General features: G+C 36.8%; 1 protein-coding gene across 6 annotated transcripts in view; it reads right to left on the bottom strand.

Moving 5' to 3' along the window:
- Nucleotides 1-20,754, bottom strand: part of LOC150093608 (thrombospondin type-1 domain-containing protein 7B-like) — a 950,748-nt gene that overhangs the window by 383,693 nt on the left and 546,301 nt on the right. For all 6 annotated transcript variants that reach the window (XM_090412735.1, XM_090412734.1, XM_090412733.1 and 3 more), the window contains exon 19: nucleotides 5,531-5,791. In XM_090412735.1, the coding sequence (XP_090268861.1) occupies nucleotides 5,531-5,791 (261 nt within the window). The remainder of the gene's footprint in view (nucleotides 1-5,530; nucleotides 5,792-20,754) is intronic.

Below are 20,754 nucleotides of genomic sequence, written 5' to 3'. Positions count from 1 at the left end.
AGTTTCCAGGGATGACCTCTGGTTCTCCCCTGATCTCCCACTATTCGCTGTAGAACTTCTCCACCAGTGATCCTATAGCAACCCCTTACCAACTTGTAGGTCTCTATCATATCTCCCCTCTTCCTTCTCTCCACTAGACTCTGCAAATTACATCTTTTCAATCTTTCCTCATACTCGACATTCCAGAGGTCAGAAACTACCTTAGTCAGTCGCCTTTGGACCCTTTCCAACATCTCTTCATCCTTCTGAAAACCAGGTGACCAAATCTGGGCACAATAGTCCATGTGTGGCCTAATCAAAGCCTTATACAATGGAACAAGAATCTCCCTACTTCTACACGTCAGTGTCCTCCGCATCATTCCCAGAAGTCTTTGTGTTGTCTTCACAATTTTGGCGATGTGACCCCTAAATTTTAGATCCTTATCCACTATCACTCCCAGATCTCTTATTTCCTCTACTTCCAACAATATATTCTCACCAAGCATAAATTCTGCATCCCATCTTTGTTTTCCAAATTTTAAAACCTTACATTTTGCAACATTGAACTCACATCCCCATTTGCGTGCCCAATCACTCAATTTATTCAAGTCTTCTTGCAAGGCCACAACATCTTCACTACTCTTTATGGTTCGTCCCAACTTTGCATCATCTGCAAACAACTGAATATCTCCATCCAAATCTTCGCCAATATCATTAATATACAAGTTAAATAGTAATGGCCCTAAAACAGATCCCTGAGGCACTCCACTAGTGACTTTCCTTTTCCTGGATATTGCACCCCCATACACAACTTGTTGATACCTATCAGATAGCCAGTCTCCAATCCAATGCACTAATCTAATATCCAACCCCATCTGCTCTAGTTTGACTGTCAACTTATCATGAGGTACTCTATCAAAAGCTTTTGCGAAATCCAAGTATATTACTGTGTATCCTTCTCCTCTGTCCAAGGAAGCAGTCACTTTATTGTAATAAGTAAGTAGATTACTAAAACACGACCTCCCTTTAGCAAATCCATGCTGTCCATCAAAGATTATACCATTGTTGTCAACCCAACTCTGGATCCTAGTTCTCACAAGCTTCTCCAACAACTTAACCACAACACCTGACACACAGATAGGCCTATAGTTTGATGCTTGAGTTCGATCACCTCCTTTATGAAGTGGCACAATCTTGCCCTCCTTCCACTCTTTAGGGACTTGACCAAGTGCAAGACTCGTATTAAAAAAATATGTCAAGGCAGGTGTCAACTCTCTGGCACATTCCTTCAGAATACGCGGTGATATATTATCAAGTCCCACAGCCTTATTTACATCTAGTTTACTCAACTCCCCAAACACCTCTTGCTCACTTACAGTCAGTCTCTCCTCCCCATCATCAACTGCTCTTAATCTCTCCATGAAGTCACATTCACAAGATTGAAAGATCTTTATGAACTGCTCATTAAGTATCTCCACCACACATTCTGCAACAGCTGTCTTTATACCATTTCCTCCAATCACTGTCATCCTTCCATAATCATTCTTTCTTTTGCTGGCTACATATCGAAAGAACTCCCTAGGATTCTTTTTAGCTTCATTAGCTAACTGCTGTTCATACCTCTCTTTAGCTACTCTCACCAACCAAGTCACTCTCCTTGCCTGGTCTTTGTAGAACTCATGAAATTGGTTACTTCCACTTCTCTTATGCTGCCTCCACAATGCCCTTTTTCTCTGTATTGCATGCTTAATCTCTTTATTCATCCATCTCACACCTAACTTATTTAACCTTCTCACCCGTGGTATACATTTAGACATTGCATCCACTAAATTTTTTTTTTTGAAAATCCCCCAAGCTGCATTGATCTCTTTTCCAGCTAACTCCTCTGCTCTAGTTTGATAACCAAAGATAATTCTATGAAATCCAAAACCAAAATACAGGTCTACATATGAATATGAAAGCAATGATTGCAATGGATAAACATTAGCTATAAGAGATGAAACAGGAGACAGATGTGGAAGTATTTTAACCAACAAACAAACCTTCCAAGACTTTTGAACAGAAAAATTATATTTGTTACCTAGAAATACTTATACCATCACCAGACAAAGTATAAAGAAATTTTATAGTATCTGGAGCTGAACAAGACAATATATGGCCTGTCCCAGACAAAGCTAAAATTATATCCCATCTTCCTATGATATGATCAGTTTCTATAATCATAGTTCAAGTGAGTATTGCCATCTTAAAAGCATATCTTCCCTAGGTTGAGGAAATACCACCTGAACTAAGCTTGCCTCCTCCTCAAATGGCTATTAAGCCTGATGGTCCCTTGTCAAAGCTGTTGGAGAAAACTTTTGTCCTATTATATTTCCATCTCTCTCTCTTTCTCTCTCTCATCCTGATGGAACCAGGGAAACATCTCCTATAGATAAGTCAGGACTCTTTGCATCAGTCTTCCTTCAATTCTTGTTTAGATGACCAAGGCAAACTTCTATCTTCTTACTATTTCCCAAACCACCCTCAGCATAACTCCTGATCTTTTGAAAGAATGACACCAGAAAAAATACTCAGTACTTTTCAACCGTTACTTGAGCTTGTGCTCAAGAATTAACACCCATTCTGTAATGCCTTTATAAGCTATCCTACATATCTGTCAAATTATTATCCCATTGTCCTCACCTCAATACTTTCAAAGTGATACAGAAGGCCATCAGTCAATGACTTTCTCCATCAAAAGTGTTTAATTCTGAAAAATGTCTTTTTAAATTGTATTTAGAAACTCTACAAACTCTCCCTATATGTCATATATTATTTTTATCCATTAACAATAATTCTAATGTTAACATAGCATTTTTCAGAAATCCCTATTGTTAAGCAAGGTGACTATGTATTTTTTTTTTATTTTAAACTTGAAATGTTAACAGATAAAATTTTTATTTAAAGGCCATTAAACTTGCAATGTTACTAAAATCTCATGCTAGTGCAAAGCTTTATTTAGGTTTATTTAATTGTGACAGTCAGAAGAGTAAGTGAAGTAGTTTTAATTTTAATCACCAGCAAACTAGAAAGGCCATTAAACTACCTATTATCAGTAGATGTGTAAATAAAAAGATAATTAGATAAAATACTACATGCTTTCTGCAATACAAAAGACTACAGCAAAACTGTTGCTATTCCATATATTCAGAATACACAAAGATATCTAGAACACAAAAGGATATCTAGAGTAGTTAATAAATATAAGCTCTGCACCATATATCAAAAACTGGCAACCCTCATCTATTCACTTAGACAAGCTCTATACTTGTGACCCTGCTTACTACGGAGAGACAGGAAGTTCTGTTAACATTTACCTTGGAAAACATAGTAAAATATTATTATTATTATCATTCGTGACACCTCCAAGGAGTCCAAAGACTCATCGTGGGAGGACACCCACTGTACAACTCCTTTGTAGCACCTTAGTTTTTCCCATCTAATTTTTAAAAAATTAGATGGGAAAAACTAAGGTGCTACAAAGAAGTAATTACAAGTTATTGGCTTGTAATTACAGTAGTTATGAAACATTCTCCAAACCTCAACAAGTACAGCTGTATCAATCTGCCAAAAATCTGGGAGACAGTCATTTTAAAATTAATTCTCTTTTAGACACCAAGTTACTACTTTAGTTCTTTTTGTTGTTCATTGCCATTTTAAACTGTACCCACTATTAACAAATTGTTTCTTTTTGTGTACTGTAATAAATTGTTTGTGCTCTGAAAATGATGGGTATAAAGCAGCAGAATATTAGCAGCTAAATAATTTTTATTCAGCTATGTGTTGTAAATCAAACTGAAAAAAAAAGGGGAGGGAGAACTTATGAACAGTCATCTGAGAGCTGCTGAAAAAGAAAATAAAATTTTAGTTCACACTTTTTTGGTCACACCTCTTTTACCCATTGTAGAGATTTTATAGAGTACTTGCTAGAATGTCAGGTCTTGTGTCATTCTCTTAGCCTGTTCCAACCCTACTCCTCTTCCATAGATTCTCCTTCATGTTGTGTACTGCCATTTAGGGTTGCCCATCAGATCTACTCACTTCCTAAACCATCTGAGTTGAGTTTCCTTAATCTTTCTCTTTTTTAATTCTTTACCCAATATTCTGTCTCATAGATTGATTTATTATTTTGTCTCTTCTTGTCTTTTTGACAATCTTTCTTACATAACACATTTTCATAGCTTGAAGCTTAGTTCATAAAGTAGCAGTGTGCTTTCCTTATATCATTGTTGGAACCTGAGATATTTAGCTTTCCTTCAAGAAAATCCAATCATTAAGGTAGTAAAAAACTTCATTAAAATGGACTGCTCACAACTAGTTTGTGTAGCGCCAAGCTGCTGTAACATTATGCTAAATGTAAATTATGCTGTACAATCTCAGAACTGTATTTGGTTGAGGGATGATACCAAAAAAGAGAGAGAGAGAGAGAGAGTATGATATTTGGAAATCCAAAAAAGCAGCTGTTGTACATGTGAGGGAAGAAACAGAATATAGCTTTTTAAAACTTTTTAAAAAGAAAAATTTAAAGAACAAAAAATAGTTTCATGTGCTTTCATCAAGAAATTACAAGTTTTGCTGATGCAGAAAGTTTATTCACTTGTGATAAACTTTCTGCATCTTATTTACTGGTCATCACTTGTGATGACCAGTAAATAAGACTTAAGTTTTGTGAGAGAAAACAAATGTCAGAAAACTAAAAGAAAGGCAAGATACAGTGCAAACTTTATCTGACAACTGGAGGGAAAAAAAAATTAAAATGATACCAAAACAGAAGACTTTCAGTTGCTTATCAATAAGAAAGTAAAGTTTAACTGATGACTATTATTTAAAATCTGAATAAATTGAGATAGAACATAACATGCCTTCACATGAAGTATAATGGAAATATGAAGAAAATGACCCATTTTTACTGTGGTACTTCATCATAGATACTCTATGATAAAGCACCACATGATACTCTATATCGCACATATGGAATTTTATTTTTCCTTACTTTATATGCATAGTCATATAAAGTAAGGAAAAATAAAATTCCATATGTGAAATATAGAGTATCGTCTGGTGCAACGAAACTCATTACATAGGCTTGGAGATTAAACAAACCTGTTTAAAATGTACGCAGTGAAGATGAAATTAACAGTTTTTCTCATTTATCACAAAGAAATAGAATAATAAACAGAACCACACAGATTATAATAAGAGACTGTGCAAATCTATCAGATAAATGACTCCAACCTGGAGACTGAAGCCCAAAGGTAACTTTGTTTCATTTTAAAATGCACAAATATATAATGGTACTGTGAATTATATTCTCCCTACTTTATTATTCTTTCTTTCTTTTTTTTTTTTTTTCCACAAGATCCTTTTCCTTTCAAATGATAGTTAATTCTGTGCAGTTTGTCAACACAACATGACAGGTCTATGCATGTAAAGTCATAAATATTCAGTTGCACAAATAAAAATTAGAAACTACTATTACAATTTTATACGAACTGTAAAAATGATTACTGACCTTTGCACAGTATATAGGATTAACTTGTTGTCCATCACTTTGCATGCATAATAATGCTCTTTTCTGAAATCCTTCACCGCATACAGCACTGTCAGGAAGTATACAAGAGCTCCAATTACTCAAAACCCATGTATACTGGAAGCAAGAAATATTAATAATGCAAGGCTCACTTTCTGATAAAATTGGACAACCATTATCTTCAAGGAGGGGTTTTCTCAAAATTTTCCTTGTCCTATTACAGTGATTACTATGACTACATGGCTGAAAATAAAAACATATAGGAAGAAATGGTCAGTTCTTAAAGAATACAAACACATATTCCAATACGTGTGTGACTATTTAAATAATAGCTGAAATATAAAATGAAATACAATAATGTGAGATGAGTACTCTTCATTTGTTCATTTATATCAAGTGATAAGAGATGTTTTTGAAATGCAAGTGAATAAGCATTGTGATACAATTATAAGATATTTTGTATTATTTAACTATTTAGTTTATAACTTGCATATCTGCTAAATATTAAGTTATTTTTATCCTTAATTTATCATTATTAGTTACATTAGAATGTATTTAAGATGGCACCTGTCACATGTGAGTTAGTCTGAAATGATTAATCACAGAGTGAGTTTCAGCTGGATTTTATCCAGTGAGTACAGTATGACAGTTGTCATATATATATATATATATTGAAGTCTAAAGGAGAATAAAAGTACTCAACTATGCGAGATGCATGACAATCAAATGGAGTGGGGGGAGAGAGGGGGAAAAAGGGGGGGGGGACATGGTTGAGGTATTGAACAAGAAAGAAAAGAATACAACAATGAATGTGATTGTAAAAATATCAGAAGAAAGATAACATAGACAACGTGAAATGAAGCATGTGGGGGAAAAACTGGGGAAACTAAGGAAGAAACAGCAGATAAGAAAGTGCAGTCATAAATATTCAAGGAAGAATTAAATTGAAGCTTGATTATCACAGATGTTGTGAATAAATAGCAGCAAAAGATGTGTCTTTCCAAGGGAAATAAGGAGAATAACTGAGGCTTTGTGCAGAAGAAATCAATGAGGATGCTAGCTGACAATGGAAATTACTTCAAAGTCAGAAAACAGATATTAAAATTATTCTGTGAAAACTGCTGTGCGAAGCCTAAATGATGACTGAGACAAGGTGCACAAGTTTGTAAATACACACACACACACACACACACACTGGCATGACATGGAAGAGAGAGAGAGAGAGGACTGAATTTGAACGGTTAAGGTACTAGGCATATGAAGCTCTTGTTGCATGTGCACGAGAGAAATTCAAGGATAGATTTTTATAGGAATTTTACCCCCCCCCCCACATTTCCCAAAAGCTATACACTATTATTGCTACCAATCATTCAATGGAAACCTGCATGGTGGACATAGTATTATTTCAGTTTATTTATCAATGCTAGACACTTTACTTGACAAAAACTGTTTAAATAAATCAAAGGTAATGCAATAAGCATCCCTATGTCATCTGTTTTGCCAGACTACTTTATGGAGAACTTGAAGGACCAAAATTTTTAACACCCTTTCTCCTTGATCCCATATTTGGCAATGTTTTGTTGATAACATCTTTTGATCTTATCCCTCTCAAATACAGAACTACTTCAGTTTTTGGACAAAATTAACTCCTTATATACTCACATTAAGTTCACTATTGGGCATGAATCTAACAACAGTGTTCTCTTTCTTGATATCATGAGACCTTGTAACTCTATTGATAACATTGAATTGTCTATTTACAGGAAGCCATTCTTCACTGGCAGGTATATCCATAGCTTCACATCATCATCATCATTCAGAAAAGACAGGTATTATCCAAAGCCTTGTGCACAAAGCATACATAATTTATTCTTCTGACTTGCTTCTATTAGAATAAAATAAAATAAAACTCACTGTATCAATTAATGGATATACTGAAACCATGATACAAAAATTAATTGATAATTATCATCCTTCTGCCAGACTGCAATCTGATGTTAAAAGGAACTGCATACTCTGCCTTAAAGGAACATGGATTCTCCACAAATTTAATCTATATACCATATTCAGACCAGCCCAGAAGTTGTCTTCTTTTCTCCACCAATGTTATCAAATATCCTTTCCATGTCAACTTTACTACTTTGGACAGACTAGCCATTCTGCTGAGATCACAATCCAAGAATATCAAGATTATATATGATTTCTGGATTCTTCAACCTTGATTCTGATGCTATTGACACTAGACAAAGAGTTTGCTGAAATCAAACAAAGATGTTGTACTATAACAGGCTTAAATTTGATCACCTATTTCTTGAATTGTGTCATGTCCTAATCTTAATCAAAAGTCCTAATCCCACCACCCTAATCTTAATCAAACAGACAATATGCCTATCTCTAATTTTGGGAGGTAATTGTAATTAATTGTTTATAACTTTATAATAACTTAACTATACGTGTCTCCTGGAACTTTAATAGTGCTTCCACCTACTAACTGAGCTGTGATTGAGACACGTGGATGTATGCATATGCTATATGACCCCATTCTTGTATTTATATTTTAAATGTTGTAGCCAATTCTTTTGCTTTCTCCCTGAATAATGCACATGTTGCAGTGGAAAAATATATACGTGTATTTAATAAATTCTAAATTCTCTTACATGTGTGATACCGTTGTTTAAAAAATAGTATTACACTAGTATTACAAGTGGGAGCCATATTCTAAAGATCAAACAGCACCTTTTCAAGCCCTTCAAGATCTACTTCAAAACTTTCACATACATACATATTCATGCTAAAATGGGATTCAAATCCACAACCCAATGACTAGAGTGCAGGTATGCTATTCATTTGCGTAATCTGGATGAAAACTGAGTATGGATGTAGAAGAACCAAAATCTGGAGCATATGAAAAGAAGTGTGAAAAAATTAGGAAGAAGGCAAGTGAAAGGATAAGATAGTGAAGTAAACGGGTGCATACAAGTTATTATTATTATTATTATTATTATTATTCAAGCCTCCAAGGAGTCAAAAGACTCATCGAGGGAGGTCCTTCCTAAGACATAAAGTCTGTCAAGACTCATCGAGGGGAGGTCCCCCCCCCCTCTGAAAAACACGAAGTCTATCATACCACTCTTTAAACTCGCTGACCGTTCTCGCTCCCACCACTCCATCAGGTAAAGCATTCCATGGCTCAACCACCCTCCACACAAAAAAACCACTCCTTACCCTCTTGCTCACAGTTTCCTTTCATAACTTCCAGGGATGGCCTCTTGTCATCACTCCTTCCCGCTGTTCAACCAAGCAAAAGAACTCCCCAGTGTCAACCCTCTAACCACCTCTCAACAGTTTAAAAGTCTCAATCATATCACCTCTCCTTCTTCTATCCACCAAACTCTGCAGTCCACATTCTCTCAGCCGATCCTCATAACTATCCTTGTACAGTCCTGAAACCATCTTTGTCATCCGTCTTTGTATCCTTTCCACAGTTAATTTATCCCCTTCAAATCCTGGGGACCAAATCTGAGAACAATAGTCCAAGTGTGGTCTGATCAGAGACTTATACAACGGAATGATAACCCTCTTATCTCTGCAGGTCAGTGTCCTTCTCATAATAGCAGCAATCCTCTGTGTTACCTTCACCACCTTTGCAATATGTCCCCTAAAATTCAGGTTTCTATCAATCATCAACCCCAGATCTCTTGACTCCCCTACTTCCTCCAGTATAACTCCTCCCATAGAGTATGCAGCATCCCATCGATGTTTCCCAAACCTCAAGACCTTACATTTTGCTGCATTAAACTGACACCCCCATTCATTTGCCAATCTATCTAGCTTATTTAAATCCTCTTGCAGGGCTACCACATCTGCACTATTACTAATAATCCTTCCCAGCTTCGCATCATCCGCAAACAACTGAATATCCCCCTGCAGTCCACTGGCTATATCATTGATATAAAGGTTAAATAATATAGGTCCTAGTACTAGTCCTGTGGGACCCCACTTATAACCCTCTGCCTCCTGGAAACTGCTCCACCATACACAACTCTCTGATACCTATCAGACAGCCAATCCTGAATCCAGTTGACCAATATGACATCCAGACCCATGTGCTGCAACTTAAATATCAGCTTATCATGTGGCACCCTGTCAAATGCCTTTGCCAAGTCTAAGAAAATTGCAGTATATGCCTTTCCCTCATCTAATGTTCTAGTAACTTTATTATAAAAGGCTAGCATATTGCTAAAACAAGAGTGTCCTTTCACAAATCCATGTTGATTCTCACAGATAACATTACCCTCATCTGCCCAATGCTGTATACGGTCCCTCACTACTTTCTCCAAGATCTTAACTACTGATGACACACAGACTGGCCGATAATTAGACATTTCTTGTCTGCTACCACCCTTATGCAATGGCACTATCTTAACTTCCTTCCATTCCCTGGGCACCTTTGCCAAAGCCAGACTTTCACTGAAAAGCCACGTTAAAGGCACTGTCAATTCCCTAGCACATTCTCTCAAAACTCGTGGTGAAATACCATCCAGTCCCACAGATTTACTGACATCCAGATTACTAAGTATCTGAAACACACTCTCCTCCTGTACCTCCAGACCTCGAACTAGTCCTATCCCTCCAAGCATTAAAACTGACTCCTCTAGGATGAAATACTCCAATAAAGTGTTCATTGAACAATTCCACTATGTCCTCTGCATCAGTCACTCTATTCTCATTTTTATCCCACAATATCATTCTTCCACAGTCATTTCTCCTCCTACTGGCCACATAGCTAAAAAATTCCCTAGGATTTTCTTTGGATCTTAGGGCCAATCTCCTCTCATATTCCAGTTTCGCTTTCCTTACCAGACTAGTCACTCTTCTGGCCTGTGTCTTATATTCCTCATGCATCTCTTTACCTGTCTCCTTATATCTCTTCCACATCCTCTTTTTCGCATGCAATTCCTGTTTAATATTGTTAGTCATCCACTTTACTCCAAATTGCTTCCTCTTCTTCACTCGTGGTATACAACTTACTATTGCTGATAACAAATATTCTTTCATAATTTCCCATGCACTAGTGATATCCCGGCCTTCCAATTCCTCCCTCCATGAAACTTCCCGAAGTTGACGTCTAAGACTATTATAATCACCTGCCTTATAATTCCACATAAGCTCCCGTCTCTTTGATACTCCTGCATGTCTATTCATTTTCCAAGTCAACACCATATGGTCACTCTCTCCAACTGGTGGGAGAGACGTCAACTCAGTTATTATCAACTCTTCTGATGCTATAACCAAATCCAAAACTTTTGAACCTCTTGTTCCCTCTGTTACATGTTGCCTAAGATATTTGTCCCTCAAGAATTCTAGAAATTCCATTCCCCTATTGCTCTTCCTCTCTCCAATTTATACTACTGAAGTTAAAATCTCCCATAACAATCATTCTTCTTGCACTTGCCAAACTTAGCTGTCTAAACATCTCCTGCTCCCCATCCTCTGTGCTCCTGGGTCTGTAGCAACACCCCATTAAATATCCTGTCTTGCCTACCTTTACCTCACACCATACGCTCTCAAAATCATTTGTCTCACTTCCTTCCAAATTCTCCACTCTTAGAGGACATAGGTCATCACTTATCATAAGCAGTACCCCACCACCATGCTTTCCCCTCCTATCCTGACGAAAAATGCTATACCCAGCGACTTCTATTCCTGTTGTTATATCCCCTTCTGTCAACCACGTCTCAGTGATCGCAATAATTTTTGGCCAGGCTGATGCTATCTGCACCACCAATTCTTCTCCCTTATTCCAGACACTCCTGGCATTAGTATAAAGCATATAAATGCCATTGTTTCTATACCCAGCATTATCCCTTCTAGACTGGGCTCAGTGTTACCTGACATTGTCTCCCTTCTCCCAAGTATCCATTCCCACAAGAGGCCACCCCTGCTATCATCCTCCCTGGGACACACTGACTTGTTCAGAACAGCAATCTCTCCAGATGCCTGGGTATAGAAACAATGGCATTTATAAAGCATATAAATGCCATTGTTTCTATACCCAGCATTATCCCTCCTACACTGGGGCTCAGTGTTACCTGACATTGTCTCCCTTCTCCCAAGTATCCAGTCCCACAAGAGGCCACCCCTGCTATCATCCTCCCTGGGACACACTGACTCGTTCAGAACAGCAATCTCTCCAGATGCCTACGTCCTTCCTCATTCAAATGTAAACGGTCTCTCGCATACAATTCCTCTCTTTCCTCACATGCACTCCAAGCATCCACATATACCAGTCCTCTCTTGTCACACATTCTCGCTATTATGCCATTCAATATCACCGCTCTTCTGCTCAGCTCATCATTATCATACCTAGGCAACATGCACACTATTTTTCCTCTCTCTGTATTCTTCCGTACAGTCTCAAGCAAAAATCTCATACCTCTCGCTAAGTTATGTTAGAGTGGAACTGCAAGGTATGACATTGTGGATGTTTATTATTATCAATAATGATATTATATAGACAAAACAACACTCTTCAAATTCATTAAATTCATTTTACTAAAAGATAGAATAAACTATACAGTTACTATTTACTATAATAATAATACAGAAAGGGGTGCTTAAGGGTCAAAGCTGTATAACGGAGAGGAGACCTCCACATAGCCTTTAAAGGAATGTGGAGAACTGACCAGGGCTTCTGACCTAATGTCCAATCCTCACATTCTCGTGGTGCACCCTGTTGGGTATCTACTTGGATACTGAAAACGAACGAGGATGGGCTGGCAATTTGGGACTTAGCCGACCAAATTGTATTCTTATTGGTTAAACCAAAATAAAAAATGATGGTACAACATGAAAAAATCTCATGCCGGCTGGGGTGGCGCCCGGTTAAACAAGGCCCCCATTGTTTTTGCCAGGGAATCAGGGCAAACAGCGAAAAGTCAGCTACTGGAACAAATCTGAAAACACACCCCAACTCAACATCACCAGAGTTAAAGATCGGTACTATCAACATAAGAAGCCTGAATGGCAAAGAAATGGAGCTAGCTGAGGAATTAGATAAGTACCAGATCGACATAATAGGGGTGACTGAAACAAAAAAGACAAAAACTGGTGAGATCTTTCTGAGCAATAAATACAAAATGTTATATTCAGGCAATGACAATCAAGGAAAAGAAGGAGTAGCCATAGTATTCAACACAAAATATAAGGCTAATCTTCTTGAATGGCAGGCAGTCTCAAGTAGAGTAATGTGGGCAAATATGAGAATGGGGAACTGGACAATGAGACTTATTTGGGCCTATGGCCCCAGAGAAGGTTCTACTAAGGTAGAAGTGGAGGAATTTTTTGATGCTTTAGAAAAAGCAACTGACACAATGAAAAAGGAAAAGTTGGTCCTTGTTGGGGATCTAAATAGCAGAGTAGGAAATGATTGTGAGACATACAAAAATATTTTGGGAAAATATGGAGAAAAGAGCAAAGCTAATAATAATGGCAAATATCTGTTGGATTTCTGCTCAGGACATGGACTGGTTATTACTAACACCTTGTTCCAACATAAAAATGTGCACAAATTCACATGGAGAGAAGAGGCAAGGAAAAAGAAAAGTCTCATTGACTATGTTATTGTTGATAGTGATGTTTTCTCCCTGGTGCAGGACACCAGAGTGTACAGAGGATTTGAAATTGAAAGTGATCACTATTTAGTCTTGAGCAGGATAAAATTGAATTTCATATTGAAAAGAATAACATGTAAGAAAGTTTTAAAGCGAATAAAAGTTGAGAAGCTCTCAGATGTGAACTGTAGACTAAAACACACAAAGATTGAAGAAAAAATGAAAGAGTTTGAGAACAGGAATCAAACCTTGGAGATTCAGTGGCAAGCCTTGAAGAAAGCCCTGATTGATTCAGCAAGAGGGCATGAGGTGAATTTGTCTGCAAGGATAGAAAAATTAGAACTCCATGGTGGACACAGGAAGTTAAACAGGCAGTGAAGGAAAAGAAGAAAGCATATCAAAAGTTCCTGGCAAATAAGTCAGCTTGTGCTCTTAGAGAATACAGAGACAAATGCAAGAATGCTAAACACTGTGTAAAACTAGCTAAACAAAAGTCATGGGAGGACTTTGGCAGGAATATAGAAAATAAATATCAAGAAGGTGGCAAAATATTCTGGAGGTTGTTGAAGAAGCTTAGGAATGGAGGAAAGAGTGCTGTAAAAGGAGTCAGAGATGATAAAGGTGACATGAAAATGGAAGAAAGAGATATCCTTGAAGTATGGAGTAATTATTTTGAAAAACTGCTAAATGAAACAAGCAGTGATGACAGCACAGTGGTAAAAAACACTGACCAGGCATGCAGTCAGGAATACATATCCATACTTGAAGTAGAAAAAGCCACCAAAGGCTTAAAATGTGGAAAGGCAGCAGGAGTAGATGATATTCAACCAAAAATGCTGAAGTATGGTGGCATAAAAGTTTTACAGTGGCTGCACTGCATTGTTCAGAAAGCCTGACAGAGGGACAAATTCCCAATGATTGGAGTAGAGCTCTCATAGTACCCATATATAAAACGGGAAATAAAACTGAATCGAGAATTACAGAGGTATTTCCCTACTAAGTGTTCCTGGCGAGATCTATGCAAGTATACTTGAGAAACAATTGAGAAGAATTGTGGAAGAAAATCTGGGTGAAGAACAAGCTGGATTCTGGACAAATATAGGGTGTCAGGATCAGATCGTCACTTTATGACAAATAGTGAAGAAATCATGGGAATATAACAAAGATCTCTATTTGAGTTTTGTCGATTTGGAAAAGGCATATGACAAGGTGCCAAGAGAGAAGCTATTCAATACACTACAGTTATATGGTGTCAATAGGGCATTATATCAAGCAATACTTAGTCTTTATTTGAGTTTTAAGTCAGCAGTTAGAATTGAAGGAAGTATAGGAAGATGGTTTAATGTTAAATCTGGTGTGAGACAAGGATGTACATTATCCCTCTGTTATTCATCATCTATATGGATCACATTATGAAGGAAAGTGGTATTAAACATGATATCAAAATTGGAGATGTTAATGTCAGTTCTTTGCTTTATGCAGATGATGTTATATTCTAAATAAATCCACTACAAGTCTGCAAGATTCTCTGACTAAATTGAATAACTGTTGTAATAGATATGGTATGAAGGTCAGCAATAAAAAGACAAAGACAATGAAAATAGGCAGAATCATTGAAAATGTCAACTGTGTTGTGAATGGAGAACCTGTGGAACAAGTAAAACATTTCAGCTATTTAGGCACGATTTTTACTGAAGATGGTAAATTAAATATAGAAATAGACAACAGAATCAGCAAAGCTGGTATGGTGGGAAGTCAATTGAATAAATTCATATGGAATAAGAGAGAAATTAGTCAGAACACTAAATTAGCTGTATACAAGACAGTGTTCAAACCAGTTTTAACTTATGGATCTGAGAGCTGGGTCAGAAGTAAAACACTTGACCAGACTAGAGACCGCAGATATGAGAGTCCTGAGAAAGATTAGAGGCGTGAACAGATGGCATCAATGGCAATATCATATTAAAAACGAGGATATTAGGAAAGAACTTGACATTGTCAGCATCCAGGAATGTGTTAGCAGAGCTAATCTCAGGTGGTATGGTCACTTAAATAGAATGGGAGAGGAAAGCTTAGTAAAACAAGTGTTCTCTGCCAGGTTGGCAGGAAAATGACCCAGAAGACGACCAAGATATAGGTGGATTGATACGGTACAAAGTGCCTTAGACGATAGAAATATAAGATCTGATAATGTTGGAGTCTTGACAAGTAACAAACTGATTTGGAGGAAAATTGTAGATAGGAAGTTAGTAATGATGTAATTTTTTCATGTGGTACTATCATATCCTGTACACCCCTTGAGGGTACATGGCAGGAATTTGATGATGATGATGATAATACAGAAAAAACAACACCTATAGATTCATTAAAATGTTTCCTAAATTATGTCAAAGTGTGAACATGGTAGATTTCAAGCCCTTCAAGATCACCTATTTCTTGAATTGTGTAAAGTCCTAATCTTAATCAAAAGTCCTAATCCCACCAACCTAATTAATCAAACACACTATATGCCTATCTCTAATTTTGGGAGGTAATTGTAATTAACTGCCAATAAGTGGCAATTAATTGTAATTAATTGCCACTGACTAAACTGCTTCACAGTGGCAACGATGCCATTTGTTTCAGATCCTACCTAAGATGTTAGAAACTGTTAAAAGAGCTTTACAGTAGCTGATCTAATACAGATATGGCAGAGTTTTATGTTTTATTTATATAATATATATATATATATAGCATATTAGTATCATGGGTGGCATAATATATGGGAGCCAAAACTGAAGAAAGTGTTTGTCCTAAGTGTTTTATGAGTAAATGCCAGAAGTGTGATGTGCAAAGTGTGATTGTCAAGGCTCGTGTTACAAGTAGTATGAGTATGAATGAAGTGGTGGAAAACGAAAGAGAATGAACAGACGGCAATGGAAAAGATAGCACACTTACATGGAGTTCTCCAATGAACAAAATATGAGAATAAATGGCTATGGAAAACTTAATGGATGGATGGTATGATACAGAAGCAAAAAATAAGTGAGAGATGTAATGGGAGAGAAAGCAGAATATGAAAGGATAAAAGTGTGAGAATAAGCATAGGATTTTGTATGGTAATTCATTGATAAGAGAAATGCTTGAGGAATGTGTGACAAAATTGTGTCTTCCTGGTGTCATAATTAATGATGTTAGTGATGCTATAAGGATGCAGAAGACGAAGGTGAAAAAGATGTTTACTTTGGCTGGTACAAATGATTTAACAGGTGACAAGTGTGGCAGGTAAGGAGATATGAGTTTCTGATGCATGCGAAAAAAGAAGAGTGAGAAAGAAAAAGTTATCAGTCTGTTGCCACTGTATGATAGAGACAAGCTGAGATGGATAGCTATGATTGCAAATAAGTCAATGTGCAGACTGTGCAGGAGGAATGTGGATTTTATAGATTTATGGAGCGAGTTTGATGGAAGGAAGAATTTGTATAAGCTGGATGGCTTGTGAATGGATTTAAGCTTGAGGAGCCTTAATTAAGCTTTGATTAGTGAGAGTTTGGAAGTGCAGTAACAGGAACACTAGAATGTTTGGGTGGGGAGGGATGTAGGTGAGCATGGTCCAGGCAACCTAGAGGTTAGCAAGTTGGAGAGTGATTGCACAATGCTAAATGTAGCAACCCAAGTTCTTTAGTGGGCTAAGCAACACTAGATGTAAGGGAGGTTGTGAAAATAAGGGAATAAGGGTGGGGAGTTTTTGGCAATGGTTAGCTCAACATGGTCAAAAGTTATAGGCATTACAGTCTTGTTTGACTGAGGATGATATAAACATAGGAACAGAATGCAAAGGATATAGTATCTTCAGAGAGGACAGAAGAAATGGGATGGAGGAAGGGGTTGTTTCAATGACAACAGAGAAACTGAAGCCAAGAAAAGAGGAAGTACGTCAGGAGGGCAGAGATGCAGAGGGCAGTTCATTTGAGGCTGTCTGGTGTGAGATGAGATAGAGGCAAACAGAATGATATATGTAATTGGTTACTGCCATAATCCAGAGGATATGGTAGAATGGATAGTATAAGGTAGAATGTAGACATGCACTAGCAAATTAGAATGATGAGTGCAAGTCAAGTAATTATTATGGTAAGAGTTTTTCAACTATGGAGACAGATTGGGGAGAATGGTCACAGGGAAAGAAGAAATTGGAATTCATGCAGTTGCTGAGAGAGATAATTATCTGAAGCAGCATGTAATGAAGGAACCAAAGAGAGACTGTTAAGTTTTCTGATCACAGCATTAGAGAACTTAGCAATAACCAATCTAGGTATGCTGCCTCTGCTTGGGAAAAATGATCATGTAGTCTTGACCGGAGAGATTTTTTTGTGTTAACCCCATGCATGAAAGGTCATAAGACCTACAGTATCATGTGTGGGCAAGTGATTAAGGAGAAAATGTGGCCTGTTGACTGAGTCTTAAAGTAGGTGAGATTAGCTAGGAAGTCAGCTGTTTTGAATGAAAATGATGGAATCTATATTGGTGATCACTAATTAACTGACGAGTCTCCAGATAATGAGGAAGCTAGCTGTTGATAACTTTCTCCATCACTTTTTAAAGTACCAAGCTGAGAGCAATGGAATGCTAATTAGATGGCTGACTTTTGTCTCCATATTTTAGGTACAAGCTGGATGTGGGCTTGCTTCCATGCTGTTGAATAAATGCCAGTAGAATATGAAAATTTATATAGACAATACAGGATAGGCATCATCAATTTTGAAGCATAAGTTTTGAGCAACTGGAGGAATACCATCTGGACCAAGAGCCTTATTAGTATCAAGATTAATGTGGGGTTTTCTGATGTCCTCTTGGGAAAAGTTCAGAGGAGGCATGCAAGTGGACAATTTGTGGAAGTACGGGAGGTGATTTGTTTTGGTTGTCCAGGAGGAAAAAATTGATTCCAAGAGGTCTGCCTTTTCCTTCAGTGAGGTTACCATAGTGCTATTGGGATGCAAGAGAGGTGGAAACATGGAAGGACCAGAAGTTATGCTCAACAGCCTTAGCATGGGACCAGAAGGCTTGACTGCCAGTTTTGCAGGAAGCTAGCTTATTGCATTTCATTCTTACAAAGTCTGCTTTGAAATTGTCGATAACTTTTTTTACACGTTTTGAGTTGTTGTTGTTGTTGTGTAAGCTGAATGAGGATCTGGAGTTTTTAATTTAAGCCATTGAACTTAAGCTGCATTTTTATCATGGGCTTTATCAAATAACAGAATTGGAAGCTGATCTCTCAAATATGTAGAATCAAGACCTGCTACAATTAGTTATTAATATTTCAAAAAAATGTAGATATTAAATCATTTGAAACAAGCAATATAAATCTCCATAAAAAAACACCTAACATTATTAGAACAATCTAAGAAAAATATAACCAAATTACCGGCTGACAAATTTATCTGGCCAACTGTTAATGGAAGATGAAATGAATATTAGCACAAGGTCATAAGTTTGCCATTTCACCTAAACATATTCCTTATCTGGATTTCATACACAACACTGAAAGGAACACAAGCCATCTTTCTAATATTGAAGCCAATAGACTACGTTTTGAAATAGCCAAAGTAATCTATGAGAAAACCTTCAGACTTGAACATTCCACCATCAGAATTAAAAGCTCTGAACTCCTTAAAACGAAATAAAAACATAGTTATTGCCAAAGCCAACAGGAGGAATACCACTGTCATCTTAGATATCAATTCATATGACTGGAAAATGAATCTACTGCTTCGATATCGAAATACATACACCTAACTAGATTATGATCCTACAAAAAGACAGCTCAAGAAACTCAACAAGTTACTGGATGAAACAACATCATAGATCAGGAAACCATCAAAAGACTCAGAACATATCATGCTAGGGTTCCTAGAATATATGGTTCACCTAAACTGCACAAAAACAACTGTCCACTTAGACCCATTGTGGATTTTATAAGCAGCCACCCAACTTATAAAATATCAAGATTTTTGTCAAACCTTCTCCGTCCACTCACAGGCCACTCAGCTTCATCAATTAAAAATTCCACAGAATTTCGCACAAAAATAAAAGACATGCCAATAAGCTTCAACATTGTCTCCCTCTTCACAAATATCCCTCATAAGGAGACAATAGAATTATTAACTCAAAAAATTTCCATCTGATATTGTGGAATTATTCAAATTTGCTATCACATCTGGATACCTCACATGGAAAGAAAAAATTTATAAACAAGAAGGAACAGCAATTCGTTCTCCCTTATCAGCAAACTTAGCCAACCTTTTTCTGGAATACCTAGAAGATAGAATTTTCGCTCTTGAACCAAAATCAAAAATATTGCTACGATATGTTGATGGCGTCTTTGCAGCCTGGAGTCACTCTGAACAAGAACTATACTCATTTTAAATAAGATCAACAACTTTCATCCTCACATCAAATTCACACTAGAAAAAGAATCATCATAAGGCATCTCCTTTCTTAATATACACATCCAACAAAAACAAGACAGTTCCATCTCCAATTCTGTCTATCATAAACTAACTTTTTCAGGTCATTACATCCACAATTCATCAGCTCACCATCCATCTCAAAAATATGGCATCATAAAATCTCTGGTATCCAGAGCACACAAATTTTGTTCCTGTGAAGAATCTTTAAAATAAGAATTGCAAATTATTAAAGATACAGCCCTATTAAATGGATAAAATCCAAATCAAAAAAAGCTGTTCCTTTGAATGTAATTCCTAGTACTGATGATGTCTTAAAAGACTTAAGACGAAATATCTACATATTATTCAAATTTAATTACTATGGTATACGTGTGAATTTTTATTTATGAATACTCCACAGGTTTCACAATATAATAGGGCATCCTAACCAAAGTCTACAAAACAGTTATTAAAGATCATGAACTCATGCTTTCATAGAAACTATCGATCATAATCCTAACTCCAAAGCCAAACAACACTGACACATTGCAGGTTGGCAACTGGAGGCCTATCAATATCACCTTACAATATACTGACTACAAAATATTAGCCAAAATAATTACTAACAGATTAAGCCCAACACAATCAATAATCCACCCAAATCAAACCTGTGCTATTCCAGATATATCTTCCAGTCAATTAACCTCCTCAGTAATATTATCAAGTACACCAAGAAAGAGAAAATAAAATAAATGCAACATTGATTTCCCTTGATCAAAGCAAAGCATTTGACAGAGTCAACCATGATCTCTTATTAGCAACCCTTGCAGCACATAATTATGGTTCACACTTCCTATGCAAGATAAACTGCCTCTACAACAAGATAATCAACAAAATATGTATAAACGACAATCTATTTGATAACATCTGCATAATGCGAGACGTAAGACCAGGCTGGACTCTTTTGCCAGCTTTATACACAAAACAAACTGAGATGATTGCAAAAATGATCAGAGAGACCCCAGAAATCAAAGGCTTTGTAAGTCCAATATAGAAACAACAGGAAATAAAATGTGTTATTCATGCTGATGATGTCATGTGCATCATAACCAATAACTTGGCTCTTAAAACACTCCAGACAATACAAAAGTATAACAGAATAACAACA

This window comes from Typopeltis vanoorti, chromosome 23 (genome assembly GCF_054136105.1).
Source record: "Typopeltis vanoorti isolate ZY-2024b chromosome 23, IOZ_Tvanoo_1.0, whole genome shotgun sequence".
In the NCBI taxonomy this organism is placed as follows: Eukaryota; Metazoa; Arthropoda; class Arachnida; order Uropygi; family Thelyphonidae; genus Typopeltis; species Typopeltis vanoorti.
The sequence above is the reverse complement of the archived record's forward strand: the minus strand, read 5'-3'. Positions and strand labels throughout refer to the sequence as shown.